The 18,961-nt window shown below is 40.3% G+C and overlaps 1 protein-coding gene across 2 annotated transcripts in view; it reads right to left on the bottom strand.

Annotated features, from left to right (window-relative positions):
• Positions 1-392: 392 nt before the first annotated feature.
• The window catches only part of CREB1 (cAMP responsive element binding protein 1), a 31,919-nt gene continuing 13,350 nt past the window's right edge, over positions 393-18,961 (bottom strand). The window contains exons 2-7 of one of the 2 annotated variants that reach the window (XM_063340411.1): positions 12,420-12,541; positions 8,752-8,898; positions 6,658-6,758; positions 3,645-3,787; positions 2,010-2,192; positions 398-606 (exon numbers count right to left, since the gene is read on the bottom strand). In XM_063340411.1, the coding sequence (XP_063196481.1) occupies positions 422-606; positions 2,010-2,192; positions 3,645-3,787; positions 6,658-6,758; positions 8,752-8,898; positions 12,420-12,533 (873 nt within the window). In that variant the 5' untranslated portion in view covers positions 12,534-12,541 and the 3' untranslated portion in view covers positions 398-421. Of the gene's footprint in view, positions 607-2,009; positions 2,193-3,644; positions 3,788-6,657; positions 6,759-8,751; positions 8,899-12,419; positions 12,542-18,961 lie in introns of both variants that reach the window. The other variant, XM_063340412.1, reaches the window with a different exon arrangement.

Below are 18,961 nucleotides of genomic sequence, written 5' to 3'. Positions count from 1 at the left end.
TCCAGAGGATAAAACACAAAGGGCAAGCAGCTAAAAAGAATAAGTGAGACAATCAAGAAAGCACTCATGAAGAGTGCAGGTGGGCCAGAAGGTTAAGGTAAAGAATCCAGGAAAGGAAACTGCATGAATCCATTACCACAAAAAAATGAACTCATCTCAGTGTTTGTAAGAACATTATTTGCAGTCATACAAGTCTCTCACCAATGACTTTTATCCTTACGGCAACAAACAAATTCACACACCTCACAGAATGAGTCTGACACCTCTACTTAAGGTTTCATAGTCACAATGCATGGCATTAAGAGATGTGCTTCTCTGCTTTGCATCCTTACGTAAAGGCAAATTCTTCAGAAAGCGTTTCATAAAATGACTGAGAAAGATCAGGATTCTTAGTGCTTAACGCTCTAGTTCTATGCTCAGCTCACTGGAAAAGAAGGTGATGTAAATGCACATGCCTGTTCTTCATTAGACGCACTTCTCTCTTCCGCGCGGCCTCTTCTGCTGGCTGGGTTGGAAGTGCTGGAGAGGATGCCATGACTACGCCTGGTGCAATGGTGCTGGTAGGGGCAGTGCGAATCTGGTAGGTCTGCACATCTCCGGAGGCAGCTGAAAGACACAAGGGGACATGATGTCCATTTGGTGACAGTGCTGTTAAACACGGTGCAAAGAGCACCTAGTCATCTATCTAACCACGCACTCTGGCTACAGTACAGGAGGGATGACCCATCATCTGGGTCATCACTGCTATCTCAGTCTTAGTTTATTAACATATACAAGGTTTTGGGCATTCCTGCTGAAGAAGTCTTCACTTGTGCTTGATAACTTGATTTGTTTTGCTGTATTGCTGTGCTGCTTTCTCCCTTAGTATATTTCTTTTTACTTCTCTGATTTTTGGGCAGTTTTAAGAAGATGAAGGATGGCAAACAGTATTTCTGGCTATGCTCCAAATGTCTATCTGCAAAAGGAGAAACTGCATGTGTAAGTATTTGGCACAGAAAAAAGGGTGTAGAAACGTAGCATTTACTCCAACAAGAGAGAGACAGTGCAAACTAGACACAACTTCACTACTTCTCTAGAATGAACAAGGTCTTGGGTTTCTTTTATTTGTTTATTGTAATCTAGGACTGTGTTATATTTGCCTGAGCTTGTAAAAAAATCCAATACCACCTAAAGGAATCACAAGCCCTTAAGAACACAAAACCCAGAAGATCAACACAACAACAGTATTCTTGGCTATGTATTTTCACTGATGCCTGGAGACCTCTTCACTGGTTAACTTTCAAATCACCTGCTTTACAATCATAAAAGCAGGGGTACATGTCTCTGTTATTTTTAATAAAAAAAAATTAATAAACCAAAACATATATTTTAATACAATAAAGAACACCAGCTTATTCTAAGTTGAAGTAGCCCTGCTTGTTCTAAGTGGTGGGCTAGACAAAACTATCTTGTAAGGCATCTTCCTAAATTATTCGATGATTCTAAGACTCAATGATTACGTACTTTGTGACTCATTACAAAAGCCACAGGAGGAAGAAATTATGACTTGTAATTGAAAAGGGGAAAAAATTACTAATAAATTAAAGTGTCTTTACAGAAAGAATCAAAAAACCTTCTTTCCTAACTTCAATGCTTCACTTTAAATGTACTATTGTTGCAGATGACTGTCTGGGAGAACTCAACTCTAAAGTGGTACCAGTTTTTGCAGAACATATAAAAAAAATAATTATGTGGACAAAGTGCAGGAAATACAGCATGGAAAACCAAAAATAAATAGATCGTTTTAAGAAGTAAACACAAAATATCCACAATTTTATCAATATGAAGGGAAAGGCTCCAAGAAAACGTGACAAATAGCTTTGTCCAGAATTTCCTTTAATCATTTTGGAGACATATTTGTGCCAAAGCTGTTATTTCTGTTTCCTGACACATTTGAAGGAGTTAGGTTGGCAACTTCTATCTGCATGGGGAAAATGTTATGCAGAATGACTGGCTGTGAAGTTTCTCACCTTGTACAACAACTTGGTTGCTGGGTACAAGTATCTGTTGTCCATCTGTGGTCTGTGCATATTGTAAAATGGTGGTGCCAGGTTGGGTTGCAGCTGCATTGGTCATAGTCAACGTCTGGAGACCTTGTACTCCATCTGTGCCATTGTTAGACAGCTGTATTGCTCCTCCTTGGGTAATAGCAACTGAAGACCAAAAAAAAATTGACACAGCATTTAAGACACTAATTTACTCAATAACTTACAGTATCAAACCTAGATATGGAAGAATATTCATCTGAGTTCAATCCCTTGAACCCTTATACACCCTCAAATCAGACACACGGCTTTAATGTACATTAAAGAAATCATGCTTTGAAAATAGTTTTTCAATTTTTTGTGAGACTCGTATTTTTGGGGAAGTGAAAAAACACAGCCCAAGTTTCTCTGATAAAAGAGCATCGCACAGAGAAGCTACAATCCTCCCCCAGTGCTTAATTTTTAATTTGTTAGTTAGGATTCTCTTCTTGGTTGGTTTAGGTCTTTTCCTAGTCCATTCTTTTTTCTTCTCATCTGAAATTCCTCTCCTCTTCCATGCTTTATGCCCTTCAGTCTCCTCTGCTGCTATTACTATCCATCTTGTGTTTCACTTTCTTCTTGCTTTGGCATTTTTTTTTCCTTCTGACTGTATCCCCCCTTCTCTACAACTTCCTCCGCACCTTCCTAGCAGTGTTTTCATTCATAAAGGTCCAATTTCACATATTTTTTTTTCCTTCAAGCAGTTCTACTTTGCTGGGGTTTTTTTTCCTGTCTTTCCCTCAATCCTGTCACGCAGGCGTACTGAGACATCACCCCTCATTCATGATTCCACAGAATTTCACTGTGTTCCTATATACAGACACCCCAAAACCTCAAATTGCACAAGCATTTTATTTTACAGTTATGATAGGAAAGCACAGTTAATTACATCAGTTTCAATAAAATTAAGTAGGGTATTAGGTGAAGTGGCTAAGGATTACAGAGAGAGATAAAATTTTAGAGATTTTAAGACAAAGATGTAAACAAGTAGTTCTTTCTCCCTTTTGTATATTTAATACTGGGTTGGTTTGTATGAGACAGCATGTGAATTCTAGTTTTACAGCTGTATCCTCAATCCTTTAACTCAGAGCACTACAGCTATAAAATCTAATGAATAAAGGAAACACAGAAATGTTTATTTATTAAGGATTGTAAATAAGGTTGCTGAAATTCTCATTTTTTCAGGACTTTCTAAAAAGGTAATTGCAGACTGTAACTTTTTTGTATCAATGAGGTTACAATTTTGTGAACCAGGATTAATAATTTGCCAGGAAAAAAAGAAACTTCTGAATTACTTCATCTGGTTCCTGAAGTTAAAAAGTTTACAATAATACTATGGGTCGTTCATACTTTGCCTCAGGATGCACTAGCTGCACTAAGTGGCAAGCAGTCCCAGAATGTTAACTGAACATTTCAAATACAACAGGAATGTTTTTAAAAAGCTTGGTTATCAAACAGTCAAATTAAAGCAATCTTATTTTCACCTCCTGCTTTGTCCTAATCCAAACAGTTATAGAAATAATAGTTCTTCATCTTCTCATCCCCACTTACTAGCACCACTGAGAAATTCAGACTACATACTGTACTGCCCACTGCTGGTTTGGTAAATGGGAGTTGGCACCGTAACAGTGGCGATGGCAGGTGCTGCTGTTTCCTCTTCAGACTTTTCTTCTTCGATCCTTGGCACTCCTGGGGCGTCTGAGGACAAGTCATTCAAAATTTTTCTGGCAAAGACAGTGTGTTGTAGAGATTTTAATAAAAATTTAAAAAAAAAATAATTAAAAAAAAGTCTATTTGATACATAATGCTGGAGAAAACTGAAAAGTGCAGTAAGCCAGCAAGGAAAATATGGGTGCAGAATGAAAATCCCGCACTATCTTCAAACTGTTATTGGAGAGGATTGTTCAAAGTGCCATGCACAGAGGGGCAAGGCAGCCAGCACAGAACAGCTGTGCTCATCAACACGAGATACCGGTGCGTCTCAACAGGTTCTTCTCAACCCAAGATACAGCTATCACAACCTTCTCTTTGTCTTAAAACCATGCTTCTTTCTTGTCCATTTTTACTTGTTTCCTGCTTTTAGCCACATAAAGATTAGAAGAAAGCAAAATTAGGTAAAAACCTATCTCCTCACATCAGGGGAACTGCTGTGTTTCAGAGACCATAAAGGCCTCAGCCAGAGGGCTGAGTATAAAGAAAATTAGCAGAAATGCTTGTAATGAGCAACCAGTTTATGATCTAACACCTGTCCCAGAGACAATGCTGAACGTTTGAGTAAGTCACACAGTCATGTTTACAGGTGCTCTGCCCAGGAAAGCTGCGAGATTAGCACGGGTAAAGGAGAAAGTAGTTTGTTTAATTACTTCCACCCGTTAATTATCCAAAGCAAAAACTGCTAAAGCATCACAGCTACAAGTCCCACTGAACATGACTGCAAGACTGACCACAGTGCTTACTGCAATTTGCATCATTTAGACCTCAGAGGACTGTCGAGCCCTTTTCACTGCTGCCATATTCTGTGACTGCAAAATGCTACTTAGTTAAAGGGCAATATTTTTTGTCATTCTCCTCATGTTTTCCTGTGGATTTTCACTAGAGCTCGAAGTGTGATGAAGCAAACACAGCTGCAGACCCCAGGCTCCAAGACAACGCTTGTTTCTTAAATAAGGCTCCTAAAGCTTTGGGAGTCCAACCATCCGTATGGAGCTATTTGGGGAGAGCAGTCACTCTGCTAAGCAACTTGACAAACAGAGCTTTGCTGTTGCTGTTTTGACTCCGTGTGCATGCAGGAACCCCAGCATTGCACAAGCACTCACTCCTCTGAGCCAAGCACCGCTTGGACAAATAAAAAACTCCTGCCAGAGAGTTTGTCATCTAGGTATTAGACTAGAAAAACTAGTGGACAAAACAGATGAAAAAATATGGAGATAGCAGGGAGGATGAAGAACAAAACACAAGAAGCTCAAAATAGAAAAGAAGAAGCTACAGCTCACCACTTTCTAAGTTCACGTCAGATATGATCTGGTGGTTAGAACCTATCTTTGCCATCATAAAGATGGATTTAAGATAGAAGCTAAGGTGGCAGCTTTACAAATATAGAAGCTATGAAGTGACATGGGGAATGCATGGTGTACTTCAATAGCAGGATCCAAGTGGAGTTTCTGAGGAAGAGGTATAGCCCTTCAATTCCAGGAACCCATCTGCACCTATCCTGTCTCTGGGGGCAGTTACAGCAGCTTGAATAATGCCAACAAGGAACTCGCTAAGCACAGCTGTGGTCTGGCCCAGTCTTACTGACATGACCCCTACACCGGCCCGGGGTCTGAGCTGCGTATACAAGTTTTACAATTACAAAGTTTTGCTGAATCACCAGGATCTGGTTTGAGGACAGAGGCCGTGGTGTGGCATCAGTGCGTGCAAAGGCGTCCATCCCAATGAGAAGTCAGCATGCACAAGTCCCCTCTTCTCAGTGCTGCTGCTTGTTTACTTAGCTCTGTCCTCTCACGATATACAGCCATTCTTCCATATATAGTAAAAGCAAGTGTCTCACTGCAGAAGCAGACTGCAAGGAAGTCTGTGGCAGCTTTGAAGTTAGCAGCACTGCTCCTCACAAAATATTTTCCCAGATCTATTATAGCTAGGGATCTTCACTAACGATTTTCACTATCTTCAGCAGAACAGCCTTGAAGGCTGCTGGAGAAGGTAGAAAATAACCTACAATTGCTATAAAAAAACCATAAATGGGTGACATATGCTTAGGCCTAGAGTCTACCTTATATTTCTAAGGCTATGCTCATAAAGAAAAAAGGAGCACCTGAATTTTCTGAAGCAGCAGGAATCCACAGGTCACTTAAAACCCAACGAACTTCAGAACTGTTCCTTAATGCTATTTAGCATGTTTTAAGCATGAAAAGTGAGATTTAGTACAGCCAGAAAAAGCTGTGCAAGAGCTTAGTTAATAAAGTAACATATGACTAACACCATGTGAAGGAGCACCTCAGTTGGTCTCAGCACAGAAGTATTTGCCATGACAACTAAAGACACCAGATGCCTATCACTACATTCAACTCATAACCTGACTTTTTAAACTTTAAACACAAGCAATTTTGCCCAAGCAGAAATTCTCTCTGAGCCACAGAACACCACGTGGTTGCTGAAAGTCTCATGGGAGAAAGGAATTAAGTTTGATTGCTGCTAGCATTTCAACAATAATGAAAAACAGTGGAGTTGATTTTTTGCAGAGTAGAGATTATACAGAAGCCACTTTTCTTGCAAAGCTTCAGTGTATTTCACGTATTAACTATCCATTAAAGCTAGCTCTAAGGCACTTGCACAATGATACCTCAATGTTTCACAAATTTGGCAATTAGCTTGTGCTCAGCTCATTTCTGCCTTAACTGAGTGTAACAGCTGAGGTTTCCTCCTCCTCTCCTATTTGCTTATCTCTTTACATCCTATTTCATGGAAAGACATTGCAGAAGAGAGATTTCAGTTAAATGGTAAATCTAAAAATAACTCTACGATCACACTGTTTGTCTCCCCATGTGAAGAACGCATCCATCAAGCAAAATGCTTCAGCTTTTAACCTCCATACCTGTAGGAGGGTCGTCTGGAAAGAATTTCTCTTCGTTTCTGTGAGTCTGTGACACTGTCTACTGATTCCTGTGAATCTTCACTTTCTGCTATAGTGGAGATCTGCAAATGAGAAGAGCAATCAAACTTAGCAAGACACTTCCAATGTCTTTATTTTAAGGAAACGTTGACATCCTGTGAAAAACACTACAATGCGAGTATTCTACAGTGCTTCTACCTAGGCAACAAACAGAAAGGACAGACTGTTTAGCAACAGATCCAGTGAAGAATGGCCACAGTCCATTATCTACCTGTGAGAATGTCCTTTACAATTTAAATACTCAATTAAGAAAATATGAACAGTAATTCCATACAATTTTTGCTTTCCGTGATTCCTTGTTTCCATCCATTTTAAAGTAACAAGGAAAGATTTTTTAGTAAAATTCAGGAAGGGAAAAACTAAAACCAAATTAAGAGAGCAGAAATGTTTGGAAACAAAGAGCAAAATACTGAAGCTGAGAAACATCGATTTATAAATAATTGGGTAGGTATGTTATAGTGAGACTGCCTTTTGGGAGGAAATTGTCAGGAAAATGTTATACATGAAGAAGCTAAAAAATAATGCAGTGCTTCAATTCTGAACATCTGTGCTGAAAAATGACAAAGTTTTATGAAGGAAAGATAAAATGTTTATATCAGTCATATTTCAATAATCTTAAATTTGAACTGTGCTGAAAATGTAAAAACTCATAAAACCAGAGACTGCTTTCCAAAAGACTATAGTCACACGACAAATATACAAAAGCTAACAATAGTTTTTGAATAGAGAAATGTCTGTGTGAGAAACATAACTCGCAGCCTGACATTTTATGTGCTATAGGGAAGATTCCTAAAGGCTCCAAAAGCTTGCTGGCGCCCAAATCTCGCAGTTATCAGATGGAGGGCCTGAACAGGTCCAAGGCTGACTGTGAACTACTGGGCTTTGAATATCACAGCATTCCAAACACGTTCTGGCTTTGCACTGAGCCCGGTGAATTCCAAGCATGGTTTCATTGTCAGTCTCCTACCTTCCACCTCTGGGCTAGTAACTTGTGCACTTATCTGAAAACTGCTCACCTCCGATAGATTAAAACTCTAAACTTTTGACTGCCTTGGCTGAGGAGGGTAGGGCCTGCCAGAACCTCAGCACTAAAGCTGACACGGAGTAAACAAAAGATTATTATCAGAACGGCCTAGTTTTAAATTATGCATGCCTCATTATTTTTTTTAAAATAATAGCCAGCTAAATATCTGTATCAAATAGTGACGACGTCTACTTTTTAAAATTAAACTTTTTTTTGGCTCAGTGTACTAATAGTAAAGGAATGATGTACGGTCTTTGCCCCGTGTAGCGGCTGTACGCCAAGCAATTTATATTTGTGTTCAGTAACACTGGGCTAAAAGTGGTTAAAAAAAAAAGTTAGAAGTTTTAAAGATTTCAGACTACTTGTCTCCTAAGTCTTCAAGCTATCTCATCACATATTGCCTTATCTGTCTTGCTTTACAGAAGAGAAAATGCTAAGGCTTTACAAAGCAAACAACATTCAACAGGGAAATTTCAAAATCATTTTTACAAGAGGACTGATAGGTTTATTTTAAGGACCGTTAACATACAGACATCTGCTTTGTAAACCAATGCAAGTATTTTCCAAGTAGCAAGGACTCTCATCCCAGAATATCAGCCTCATTAATGATTAAAGACTACATTATAAAACCCAGACTCTTTTGTTCACTTCAGAATAGTATGAACTCTTACTTAGTAATGATGTATGAAAATACAGTAGAGAGAAAAAGCAGAGTAATACTGTAAGAAAAACCATGAAGCTGTTAAACTCACCAACCAAATTCTAGAGGGAAATGAAACTCAGCAATGGCTGACAGTGAAAAGTGGTTAAACGAGAACAGAAAAAAAGTGCTACAGACTAGCAAATACTGTACAGTTTTTGCCTTCAACATGCTCTTGAAGTTTATAGAAGCAAAAACACAATCCAGGACACAAACACATTAGAAACCAGTGGACTAGCAGGACTATTCAAACGGCCCAATTCACGTAATAGGAATGTTCTCTGGTCTGTACCTGTACTGTCTGGACCTGTGGAGACTGAATAACTGATGGCTGGGCAGCCTGAATTACTCCATGCACTTGGACCGTCTGCCCATTGGGCAGCTGGACTAAGGTCACCGTGGGCGCAGACGACGTTGCGTGAGCTGCTGGCATAGATACCTGCAAAGAAGAGACAGCGAGCATAAATTAGGTTATTGCAAAATCTTCCTATTTAGCTACGAAGAACACTTTTTAGTGAAAGAATTATGCATTTTCTAGACCCCAGTTAGATGACCCAAATGTTTCAAGCGTAATATAAAACCCCCTGAACTGCCTAAGCCCAACATCTGACCTACTTTACAAATTAATCTAATGCAGAATTTCTGCAGGCTCAAACCATCGCCTGTAAAACCACTGACAAGAACGAGAAAAACACAACTGCCTCTATTTGGAGGTAACGAATAAGAACACACCATTACCTTTCGCTAACTTCAGTTAGATATTGTGCTAGGACTCGCTACTCCTACAGACGCTGCTGAGTCAAAGGCAGAAACATATGGGAGTGGAGCTATTTTTGTTCTCACTCAAGAAAATGCAGAGTGTTTGCCAGATGTAAGATGTTAAAATTTTTAGGGAGTCACACCTTTCAGACCTTCCAGAGACTAAACCATATCGAGTAGTTGGCAAAGTCCACTTAAATGAAGAAAACTGACCGTGTGTTCAGAGAAAACCCATGGGTTTGCAGGCAGTTACTGTGAGACAGTGTTAACGGGTCAACACAAACTCCAGTTTTAAGAGTTACTCCTATAAGGAAAAATGGCTCACATTTTGAACCCTCAGTTCCTAACCACAACTTTGTTTCTCCAGCACAGACCTGTAGGCACAGTGGCTATGCCAAGAGGCATACATACGCTAACGACTTTGGCACGGCATGTGGTGCTTAGGCTCCGAGGACAGCCAGACTCGCACAAAGCTCTTCACGCCAGGCAAGAAAGCCTCACCCTGGAAGGTCACAAGAACTACCATGGGCAGCTGATGGACCACGCACTGAGGTTGCTACGTGGCTGGGCAGATGCCCTGGTGCACATCCAGAACTCAGCAACTGTCTGGTGACACGGTGCACGTGTTGGTGGCTGGGGGCGTCCTGAAGGCAGGAGGGATCCAGGGGTGCCATACAAGCAGATATGGCCCTTGGTTTGTGCCCGACTCGCACTACTGTAGCCCTCAGGGAAGGGCTGCAGGCAAGCATGAGCCCTCGCAGACCATGGCCAGGCCGTGGGTCACTGACCTGCCAGACTTCTCCTAGGCACCCAAGTTTGGAAAAATTTAACGATCCTCCCGTGTTCAACGGTATTTTCAGAAATTCGATCCATGCAGCTGCAATGCCAGAAGTGTCGGCACCGCTGTCCTACCTAATCTCAAAGAGCTGCTCTGTAAGTAAATCCTCTGCTGTCCCCATGAACACATGGTTCTCAAAAAGCTGCGGTAGGTGATCTCTAAATTTCCGTAAACATCCGCCACTCACAAGGAAATCTTGCTTAACAACAAAATTAAGGGGAATTACATGTAGATCTCTCTCCTCCATAGCTGTCTCTCTCCCTAATCCACAAATTTGTGTTTGCCTTTACCTTCCTTTTTCAGGAAAACGGCTGCAGCATTACATGGCGGTACTCAACTCACATCCGAGAGAAACTGGGACTGAGATTAACATGCGCGCGCTTTCCTCTGGCAAATTATATTGCTTTACCAAGCAACCTTTTTTAATAATGCATGTCTGACTAAACAGTCCCTGGCAATGACAGCAAAGCTGATCAACTGGAGGCCACTCTGCGGTTGGATTAAGCCAACAGCAGAGTGTAACTTCCGCAGATGTCTCTGACTCATACCTTGTGGAACTGGAACGAGTTTCCTTTTGACTCTAAAAACTACCCTGAACTCGCTAAAAATGCAGCAATTAAACTAAGCTTATAAGAGGGGTGACCTTACAAGAGATAATAAAAGAATTTAAATTGACATAATTAGTTATTTAGATTTGCCAAAGCCTCTGAGGGCACTCCCTAATGCCAAACACTGCCACTTCACATATTAAAAATATTGTAATAACGTAACACTGATGTGAACAAGACAAGGAATTATGTTTAGACTGTTTTATCACCTCCACAAGGAATATAAAACTTGGGGAAAAGCTGAGGTTGAAATAATACAGTGAATGGTAACAGAGGAAATTAGGAAAAATACAACACGTTCCTTTGTGGTTCACATGGTTTTTAAGCATAGCTGAATAGCTTTTTCTTACTCAGAAAAAAATCTCATTCAAGTGCCAGGGTAATTTTGCCCGAGTAGAGTGCATTCAACCCACTACATACCTGTAAGTTCAGCTACCTGGAGGTTAGTATGTTATCACACAAACTGGAAACATTTCTGCTTCTCTGGACTAAATCTTAATGCATACCAAGTGAGAAGCAGTTTACTGGTTTTGCAAGAGAAATAAACTACTTCCACTCAGTTCACACTGAAGTGTTATTCACACCACCTACATCCTGTGCCTAAGTTAGACAGTGAGAAAGCTGCCCAAAGAGGCAAGCTGGTGCAGGGCAGCTGGTGTCCTGTAAATTCACACTACAGCTCCGCTGAACAAAATCACCCCGTACATTTTAACAGCTCCAATCCCTGTACTACCACTTGAATGGAAGTGTACTATCTCTGGTTTACCAAAAGGTGTAATGACTTGAAAAAGACATTAATCATTTATACAATGATAAGCGATTTAACACTTGTGCCACGTAAAAGACACTCAATTCCCCAAATTAGGAGGTCTAAAAAACCTGTTTGTTCTTTGCAGACTGCGAATAGTTTTAAAATGAAATGGTTACAGAAGACAGACAAACAGATTCTGTACTCATTTACACAATGGAGTTGCTCCTGCCAACCATCAGTGTATCCAAGAATGAAACCAGGTTCCAAAAATCAGAGCCGTAGCTGGGATCGCATTTCCTGTCTCCAAAATAATTTGGGGATAATAAATGATCTACTACTTTTTCTCTACAACAGCCAACAATTCTGTGATATTCTGGAGACAACAGGATAACATGAGCTGTCAAATGCCAGGTTGTTCCACTTGATTATAATGTTTATAATGTTAATCCCACAGAATCATAGAATCATAGAATGGTTTGGGTTGGAAGGGACCTTAAAGATCATCTTGTTCCAACGCCCCTTGCCATGGTTAGGGCAGATATAACATCTGATAAGATGCTGTATTTGCTGCATTATCGATCTATTTTTTCAGTTTGTTTTCTTCAGAATATAACTGACTGCTATAGACAAGTTTCTAACAGAAAACATAACAGCAAAACAATCCAGTCAATATAAAAAAGACAGTAAATTACATATTTTGAAAAAAATATCTTTCGGTGGTATGGTTGTGGTACAGAATGCTAGAAATCTTTTCATTCATTATTCTGTTACCATTACACAGTTCACACACATACAGTTCTTCAGAACTAACACAGCCTAGTGTGATGGGAAGTTAAAAATCTCTACTGCTTTAAAAATGTGAAGACAAATATTAAAGGAACTATACATCACACCTGTTTCAGAATTGTATCAATGGTACCTTCTCTCAGGCCCATGAGCAGACATTATCCCTCTTAAAAAAATTATCCAATAGGTAAAACTATTACATCGTATGATTTTTATACCTGGGCTAACGTTGCAATCTGTGGTTGTGCCTGTACTGTCATCTGTTGGGTTTCTGCCTCTGTAACCGCTGCATCTCCACTCTGCTGGTTCTCTGCTCCAGATTCCATGGTCATTTAGTTACCTACAATCACAATATTTGTCATAAGTCTGGGTTGGCATGCAAGTCCATTATTCTTGGTGGATCTGGTAGCAATCACTGCAGCTGAATTCCCATTACTACATACTGTTTTCATTTGCTTATTAAAATGTTGCCAAACTATTAGCATTCAGGCAAAATTTTTTCATGCCAGGTGTCTGCCTCAGGTGGATTTTTCTGTGTGTAATGTCTCTGAAAAAACAGGCCCAGTCTCCTCCAAATAACAAGAGCAGAAAAAAAAAATGCGTTTTGCTCATCCTAAAAAAACTGCTTGAGCAATTGCACTGTGATGACCTAGTACCTCCACAATTTGGAATAATGACTGGTGGTTTGTCAGGAAGGGCGCAGGAAGGTGACAATGTGCCCTGGCACAGCCCTCCCTCTCCCCCGCAGCTGCAGATAACCAACAGCAATTGCTCCTGTGTCAGGCACTAATTTTTCAGTCTTCTTTTTTCTTCTGTCTGAACTAAATATGCAACACCTCCATGCAAATTCTTTCCACAACCAGAGTGTGTACAGCCCTATGTCACAGCAACTCGGTCTTTTCTACTCGGTAGTTTTCAAGTCAGTATACATAGCGATGGAAGCCATTTCTACTTGAACCTTACTGCAAATAAATATTTTTATATTGAGAGGCAAGGGGTAGTCTGTCATGACCTAAGTTTTGCATTGTATAAAGCTCCTAATACACTCGTATTTCTAAGCGATAACTGAGCAAGCCTAGATCACCAGAAGACACAATCCTATAAAAAGAGGTTGCATAACTTCCAAACTCATGCATGTAGGCAGAGTGCAAGGAATGTTAAATTCTGCACCAATCTGTGAAAATTACTTTTCAGTTTTTCTTTAAATACTGATATGAGAATATTTAATATAAAAAAAGCTTCAAAACACAAGGGAATGTGCCCAATGGTGATATACCACTGTATTATACAGAACTGCAAATACCAAATATTAAGAGTGGACATTACCTCCATGGCCACAATGCTAATTCTGTGTACCACCCTGTGCTGCCCAATCGACTTCAGAGCTCTGGCTACCCTAAGGCAGCACATGCCTCTTCAGAGCTGGAGAAAAACAACCAGCAGAGCATTTCTGCTTTGGGAAAGGGCTTGGAGGCAGAGGATAAGAAGATCAGATCAGAAGAAAGGTGGAAAGAAGGAGAAATGCCCCTCTCCTTGCTCAACTTTACTGCCCCCCCCCTCCCCGAGGACAAGACTCAGAGGTGTCAATACAGGTGGTGGCACCATGGCCACATTCAAGACATTTCATTTTAAACACAAAGTCAGGGAAACTGCCATTTCAATGCAAACTACACTTCAGTATTAGAAGAAATAGAATACTCTTTGGAGATGTACTGCCTAAAGCAGTAGAGTCACACTTCAACCCTGAGGATAATATGAAATGTCTGTCTTACAGTAAATGATTGCTAATCAACACTGATAAAACAGTATTTCAAACCAGTAGCTGCATCTCACTTCCAAAGAAAGGAAGTCAATGTATATAAATCAAAATCTGTACATTTAGAATCGTAAGTGATTGTTCAAATGAGCTTTTGTGTTTGGTGTGTGAACACTGGAATATTTAAGTACCAAATATTTAGTTCCAACATCAGTTTAGAAACTCTCAGGAAATTAAAAGAAGGAAAAGAAGTAAACCTGATTTTCCTTAAAAACAAGCAATGAAAGAAAGCATATAAATTTTTGGCAAAAGCAAATTAAATTCTTCTAAGCACCTGGAATTTTGTTATACCTCTCCCTGTCGCCATGATTTTTGTCACACATAAACCAGGTATTAGTCCGACAAATGCTCACAGATAAACAATACTCTACCTATATGTATATATTGGTAAACTGCCCATGAAAGAAATTAATTGTAAACTCACTGCATTATAAGTAGTTGAGACATTACATTTTACAAGAATTTCAGGAATAGCCCATGTCCATGCAAATAGAATAACCCGATTCTTTCCTACTAGGTCTTCTCCACGTTGCATTTCACCTTCCAGAAAGCACAAAAGAAAACCCAGGCACTATTACTATTTGCAGCATACATTACCAACAGTTCTTAGAGACTTCATTAATGACAACAGTTTAAGTGCTTTTCCATCCCAACTTTAACACACGAATTACATTTTAACAGTCTCAGTCCTACATATTATATACCCAATTTTTTTTTGGAGTATTCTGCGTTTTCAAAAGTGCAAACGACAAACCAGACTACCATAGGTTTCCCTTTGATTTTTATAGTTTTTAAGGAGGTACCTAGTTTTAACACTTTTTTGCGAGTATCAGCCAGGTAGGCAAATCAACAACTTTTTCCCAATTCCTATGTGCGCGTCATAGTGACTCCAGTCAAAAGACTGGAACCATCATCGGAACCATTTCAGGAGCAGATCTTTTTGCATCAGCAACATCTCCCAGCCAAGTACGCAAAAAGAACTTTAACAAACAATTTTCCATGTATAAATTAAAGTATGCTGCAAAACTAACAATGCTTTTGTTTGCTGATAGAAATTGTGACTCCAGTATGGAGTCAATTGCTATACAAATGGCATTAGAAATAGATGTGCAAGTGTAGATGTGTAAGTAGAAACGTGTAAGTGAGGAATCTCTTGAATCAGGTATTTAGCAATGTTCGCAAAGGTGGATGTTGCCAAATTCCTGCTGATAAATGCAATGCTTTCCTAGGAAGAATTTTCATTCCTCTCACACACTATTCAGCAAAGGACCTCTGATTTTACAAGCTTGGTTTCCACACTTGCATCATCTTTTGCATACGTAATCAGCAAAAGCATTAACTGTTTGAGGTGCTGCCTCCTCTACACCACCACCATTTCGGAAATCAAATTCTTAACGTGACTTGCAAACACCTAAAAGGAACTTCCTCATAACACACACTAAGCACCAAGCAATGCAGGAAGCTGCCTGCAACACTTACATCTTGACACAGTGAGTTTCCAATGTCACTTGTAGTTTTTGCACAAGCTCTTAGTCTCGTGTTATTCGCAAGTTCTAAGTACTCTTGAATTTGGTTCAATTTACCTTGCACTTATACATGACGGTGTTTGTATTCTAACATCTTCACTACTACCTTTCACAATAACTGGTGAGAAAAAGATGGAATCAGATTTTTGAGCATCATGACATCATATTCCAGATACACTGATTACTGCATTGTTTCATGTTTGCTTTAACTTATGGTATGATTAAGATTGTGAAGATATACAAGACCAGGCACCTACAACATTGTAAGTACTGAAGTTGTGTGTACAGATGAGACCATGATGGCTGAAATTAAGGTTGTCAATTCCTATTAGTTCTTGAAATGTAACAGATGAAATGATGTTTGGTTTGAACCCTTAACCTCCCCACACATACAAACGAATGCCAATCCTGCACCTCCTTTCTAAACTCTCTATACCCCTAGTCTAGACAAGCCTTGCTGACGGGTACCCCAGTGTCTCTCTGCTCTTGTGGGTGCTCAGGCTCACCCCGCCACCCCATCCCTTTGCTCCTCCTGCCCCGTTCAGAATGGCCCACCCGGCTCCCTGGCACTGATTTCCCTGGCAACCACCACACCAGGACTTCTCGAATGGAGGCAGGGATCTGAAAATGTCCTGGTGGGGAACAAGTGTCCAGGGCAGGGAAGGTACATGGGAGCACACCTTCTTATTCCTCCCTGCTTCCAGGCTACTTTCCGTCTTGTCAGGAGAGGATACACACCCTCATTTTGAGAAAAAAATTAGCAATTGCTGTAGTTCATCTTGAAACAAGTATTCTAAATGAAACTAACTGAAAAAAACAGTTAGCTATTAACAACCAGTGCTGGAAAACCAGAGCCTGCTTGTCTAAAACACCCCAGCTATGAACTCTGAACACAGGTTAAGAAAGCTGATGAGATTACCTGGTTAGAGACGGTTTAACTCATGACTTTTACGCAGTACACAACTGTCTTTATTAGTTCAAAAGAGCTAGTATTATACTTACTGACACTTTCTTAACAACATACGTACTGATGATCTGAAACTCCGGAGGTGAAGAGCCAAATAGTGAAACGTTCAGCTGACACACAGTGATTTGTTTTTAGCCAAATGAGGACTGGGAGAAAGAAGTTCAGCAGAAGACAACTAACTGTACTAGCTGAATTTACACCAAGCGGGGCAACAGAAGACGGATGCTAATAAACACAAAGAGTTGCAGAATGCAGAGAAACTGAACTACACACACTGTAGAAAAATCCAAACGAACCTGTCTCGTTAGTTGCATAACCTTGGAAAGGGGGCCACGGCACTACTGCAGACAGTTCACTTCAGATTTCTGCTTAACATGCATCTGTAACAAGAAAAGCTGAAGTGGCAGACTGCAACAGTAATGAGAGACAGGGTAATCTTTAAAAATCGTATTTGTATAGAGGGACCCTATACATCAGCTGGATTACAGTGCAGAGGTTGGGAGCCTGTGTTAAAAACGGGTTCTGTGGAATCTGCGTGTTCAGAGAAAGCAAGTATTTGCAGCATTGAAAACCTGCAGTATGAAGAGACTGGACAGAATTGTAGTATTTTCCCCAGAAAAGAGAGAAATGCTTCAAACACTAAAAATCTATATTTAAATTAGTAACAGGGTAAGTAAATGAGAAACATGCACTGCCTGATTATAAGAACAGTGAAGCTGAAAGGTGACAAATCTAAAAGTATAAAAATGAAAATTTAAAAATATCTATTAAAAATATGAAATTTCACACTTTATGTACTGCACAAATAGAGCACTGATGCTGATGCTGATAAGCAATTTATCAGGATTCAAACAGGGGTTAGACATGCACACGGATTACAAGAATATCCAAGAATATCCAGAATTAGTGTGGTTATTTCATACCAAAAGTAGTGCAGAACTGAAAGGAATATAAAACCTCATGAGATTTAAATCAGTCTCTAATCCTTAAAAATTCAAATAAAGACTTTCATGAGGGGAGAAAATTATGCCACATTTTTGCAGGTTCCAGTAGTCTTTTGAGGTGCCTACTGATCTTCAGTATCTTAAAGACAGGATGCTGAACTAGGTGTGCTACAGATAATGGTAAATCCTGTAATCTCTGTTATTTAAAGCGAGCACCAATGCTATGTATTCAGAGCATGAGCAGAGTTACTGCCTCTCCCATCTCCTTACAGAGCCAGGAAGACATAATTCTGTCTTCTCACAGCCTGCCACGTCTGTGGTCTCCCTAGCATATCTTGCTTTCTCCTTTTTCTCCTGTCCCAAATGTCCTTGTGAATGCCAGCATCTTTCCTGAACATTAGGCTCTGCTCCTTGGCTTCTCCTTGCTCACACGAGCCATAGAGCTCTCCTGCTCCACAGACAAGGCTGCTTTTTTTTTTTTCCAGGATGGACTGAAGAAAAAAGGTGGAGGTCTTTTCCCAAACACCACTAAATCCCAGAACCAAAATACCTCACTGTGGCTGTTACAGCAGATACAACTTTCCATCCACTTTTTGTACATGAAGGTCCTGAATGCCCCAAAGCTTTCCGTGCTTTTCAGTTGTACCAGCTGGCACAATAAAACATACTACTTCTCCCTCCGTGCTATTCTTTTCTTTCTCTTTAGTAACATCGTGGTGACAATTCACTGTTATCAGTCAATGCTTATGCTGACAGTTATGGGCCATACAATATAACCACACCTTGAGGCAACACGGTTCACTTTACATGTCAGATGTACTGCCACAGACTGCTCACAAGCAAGCACGGCTTTACCAAGTGACACGCTTTGAAGACTCCTTCTCCTCCACAGCCTAGATGATGACTTCTGGTTTTATTTTATTAAAGTACACACCCAGATTTTGAAGAACAGCACGACAGCCTCCAAAACCAGTGCAGAGCAGAGACCCAACAAACCTATGCCCATTCTGAGCCCAACCTGTGCCACATCCAGGCAGACACTGCTCCAGCCACCACCTGCAGAGGCCCCTGATCCAGTTCAATATTCAGCCACCCCACGGCTCACGACAGCAAAGGGCCGGAGCAGCAAGGGGGCTGAGGGGGGTGGGAAACTGAGGCAAGGCCTGTTTCTCAAACCCTGTATTTGGCTTTATTCATAGCAGGTGTGCCAGTATGATTGCTCAAGGAAGCAAATACAGCTCCACCATCCAAAGTTCCAGGAATTCAACTCACTCCGTATTTAATATATGTGGCTTTATAAAGCCACAGATCCACTGTGAAAGCACTGAGAGGGTCACCAAACACCACTCACGTATGCTATTTTTTGTTTTCACCTTTCCACTGCAAGTACTGAGAATATTCGCATGAAATCTGTAAACACTTCCACTGTCACCTTGCCGCGTGGCAGCCCTTTCAGCCGCGGCTCAACAGCTGCTTTATGAACTCCATTCAATGGCTGCCAGACTGA

This window comes from Chroicocephalus ridibundus, chromosome 7 (assembly GCF_963924245.1).
Source record: "Chroicocephalus ridibundus chromosome 7, bChrRid1.1, whole genome shotgun sequence".
NCBI lineage: Eukaryota > Metazoa > Chordata > Aves > Charadriiformes > Laridae > Chroicocephalus > Chroicocephalus ridibundus.
The sequence above is the reverse complement of the archived record's forward strand: the minus strand, read 5'-3'. Positions and strand labels throughout refer to the sequence as shown.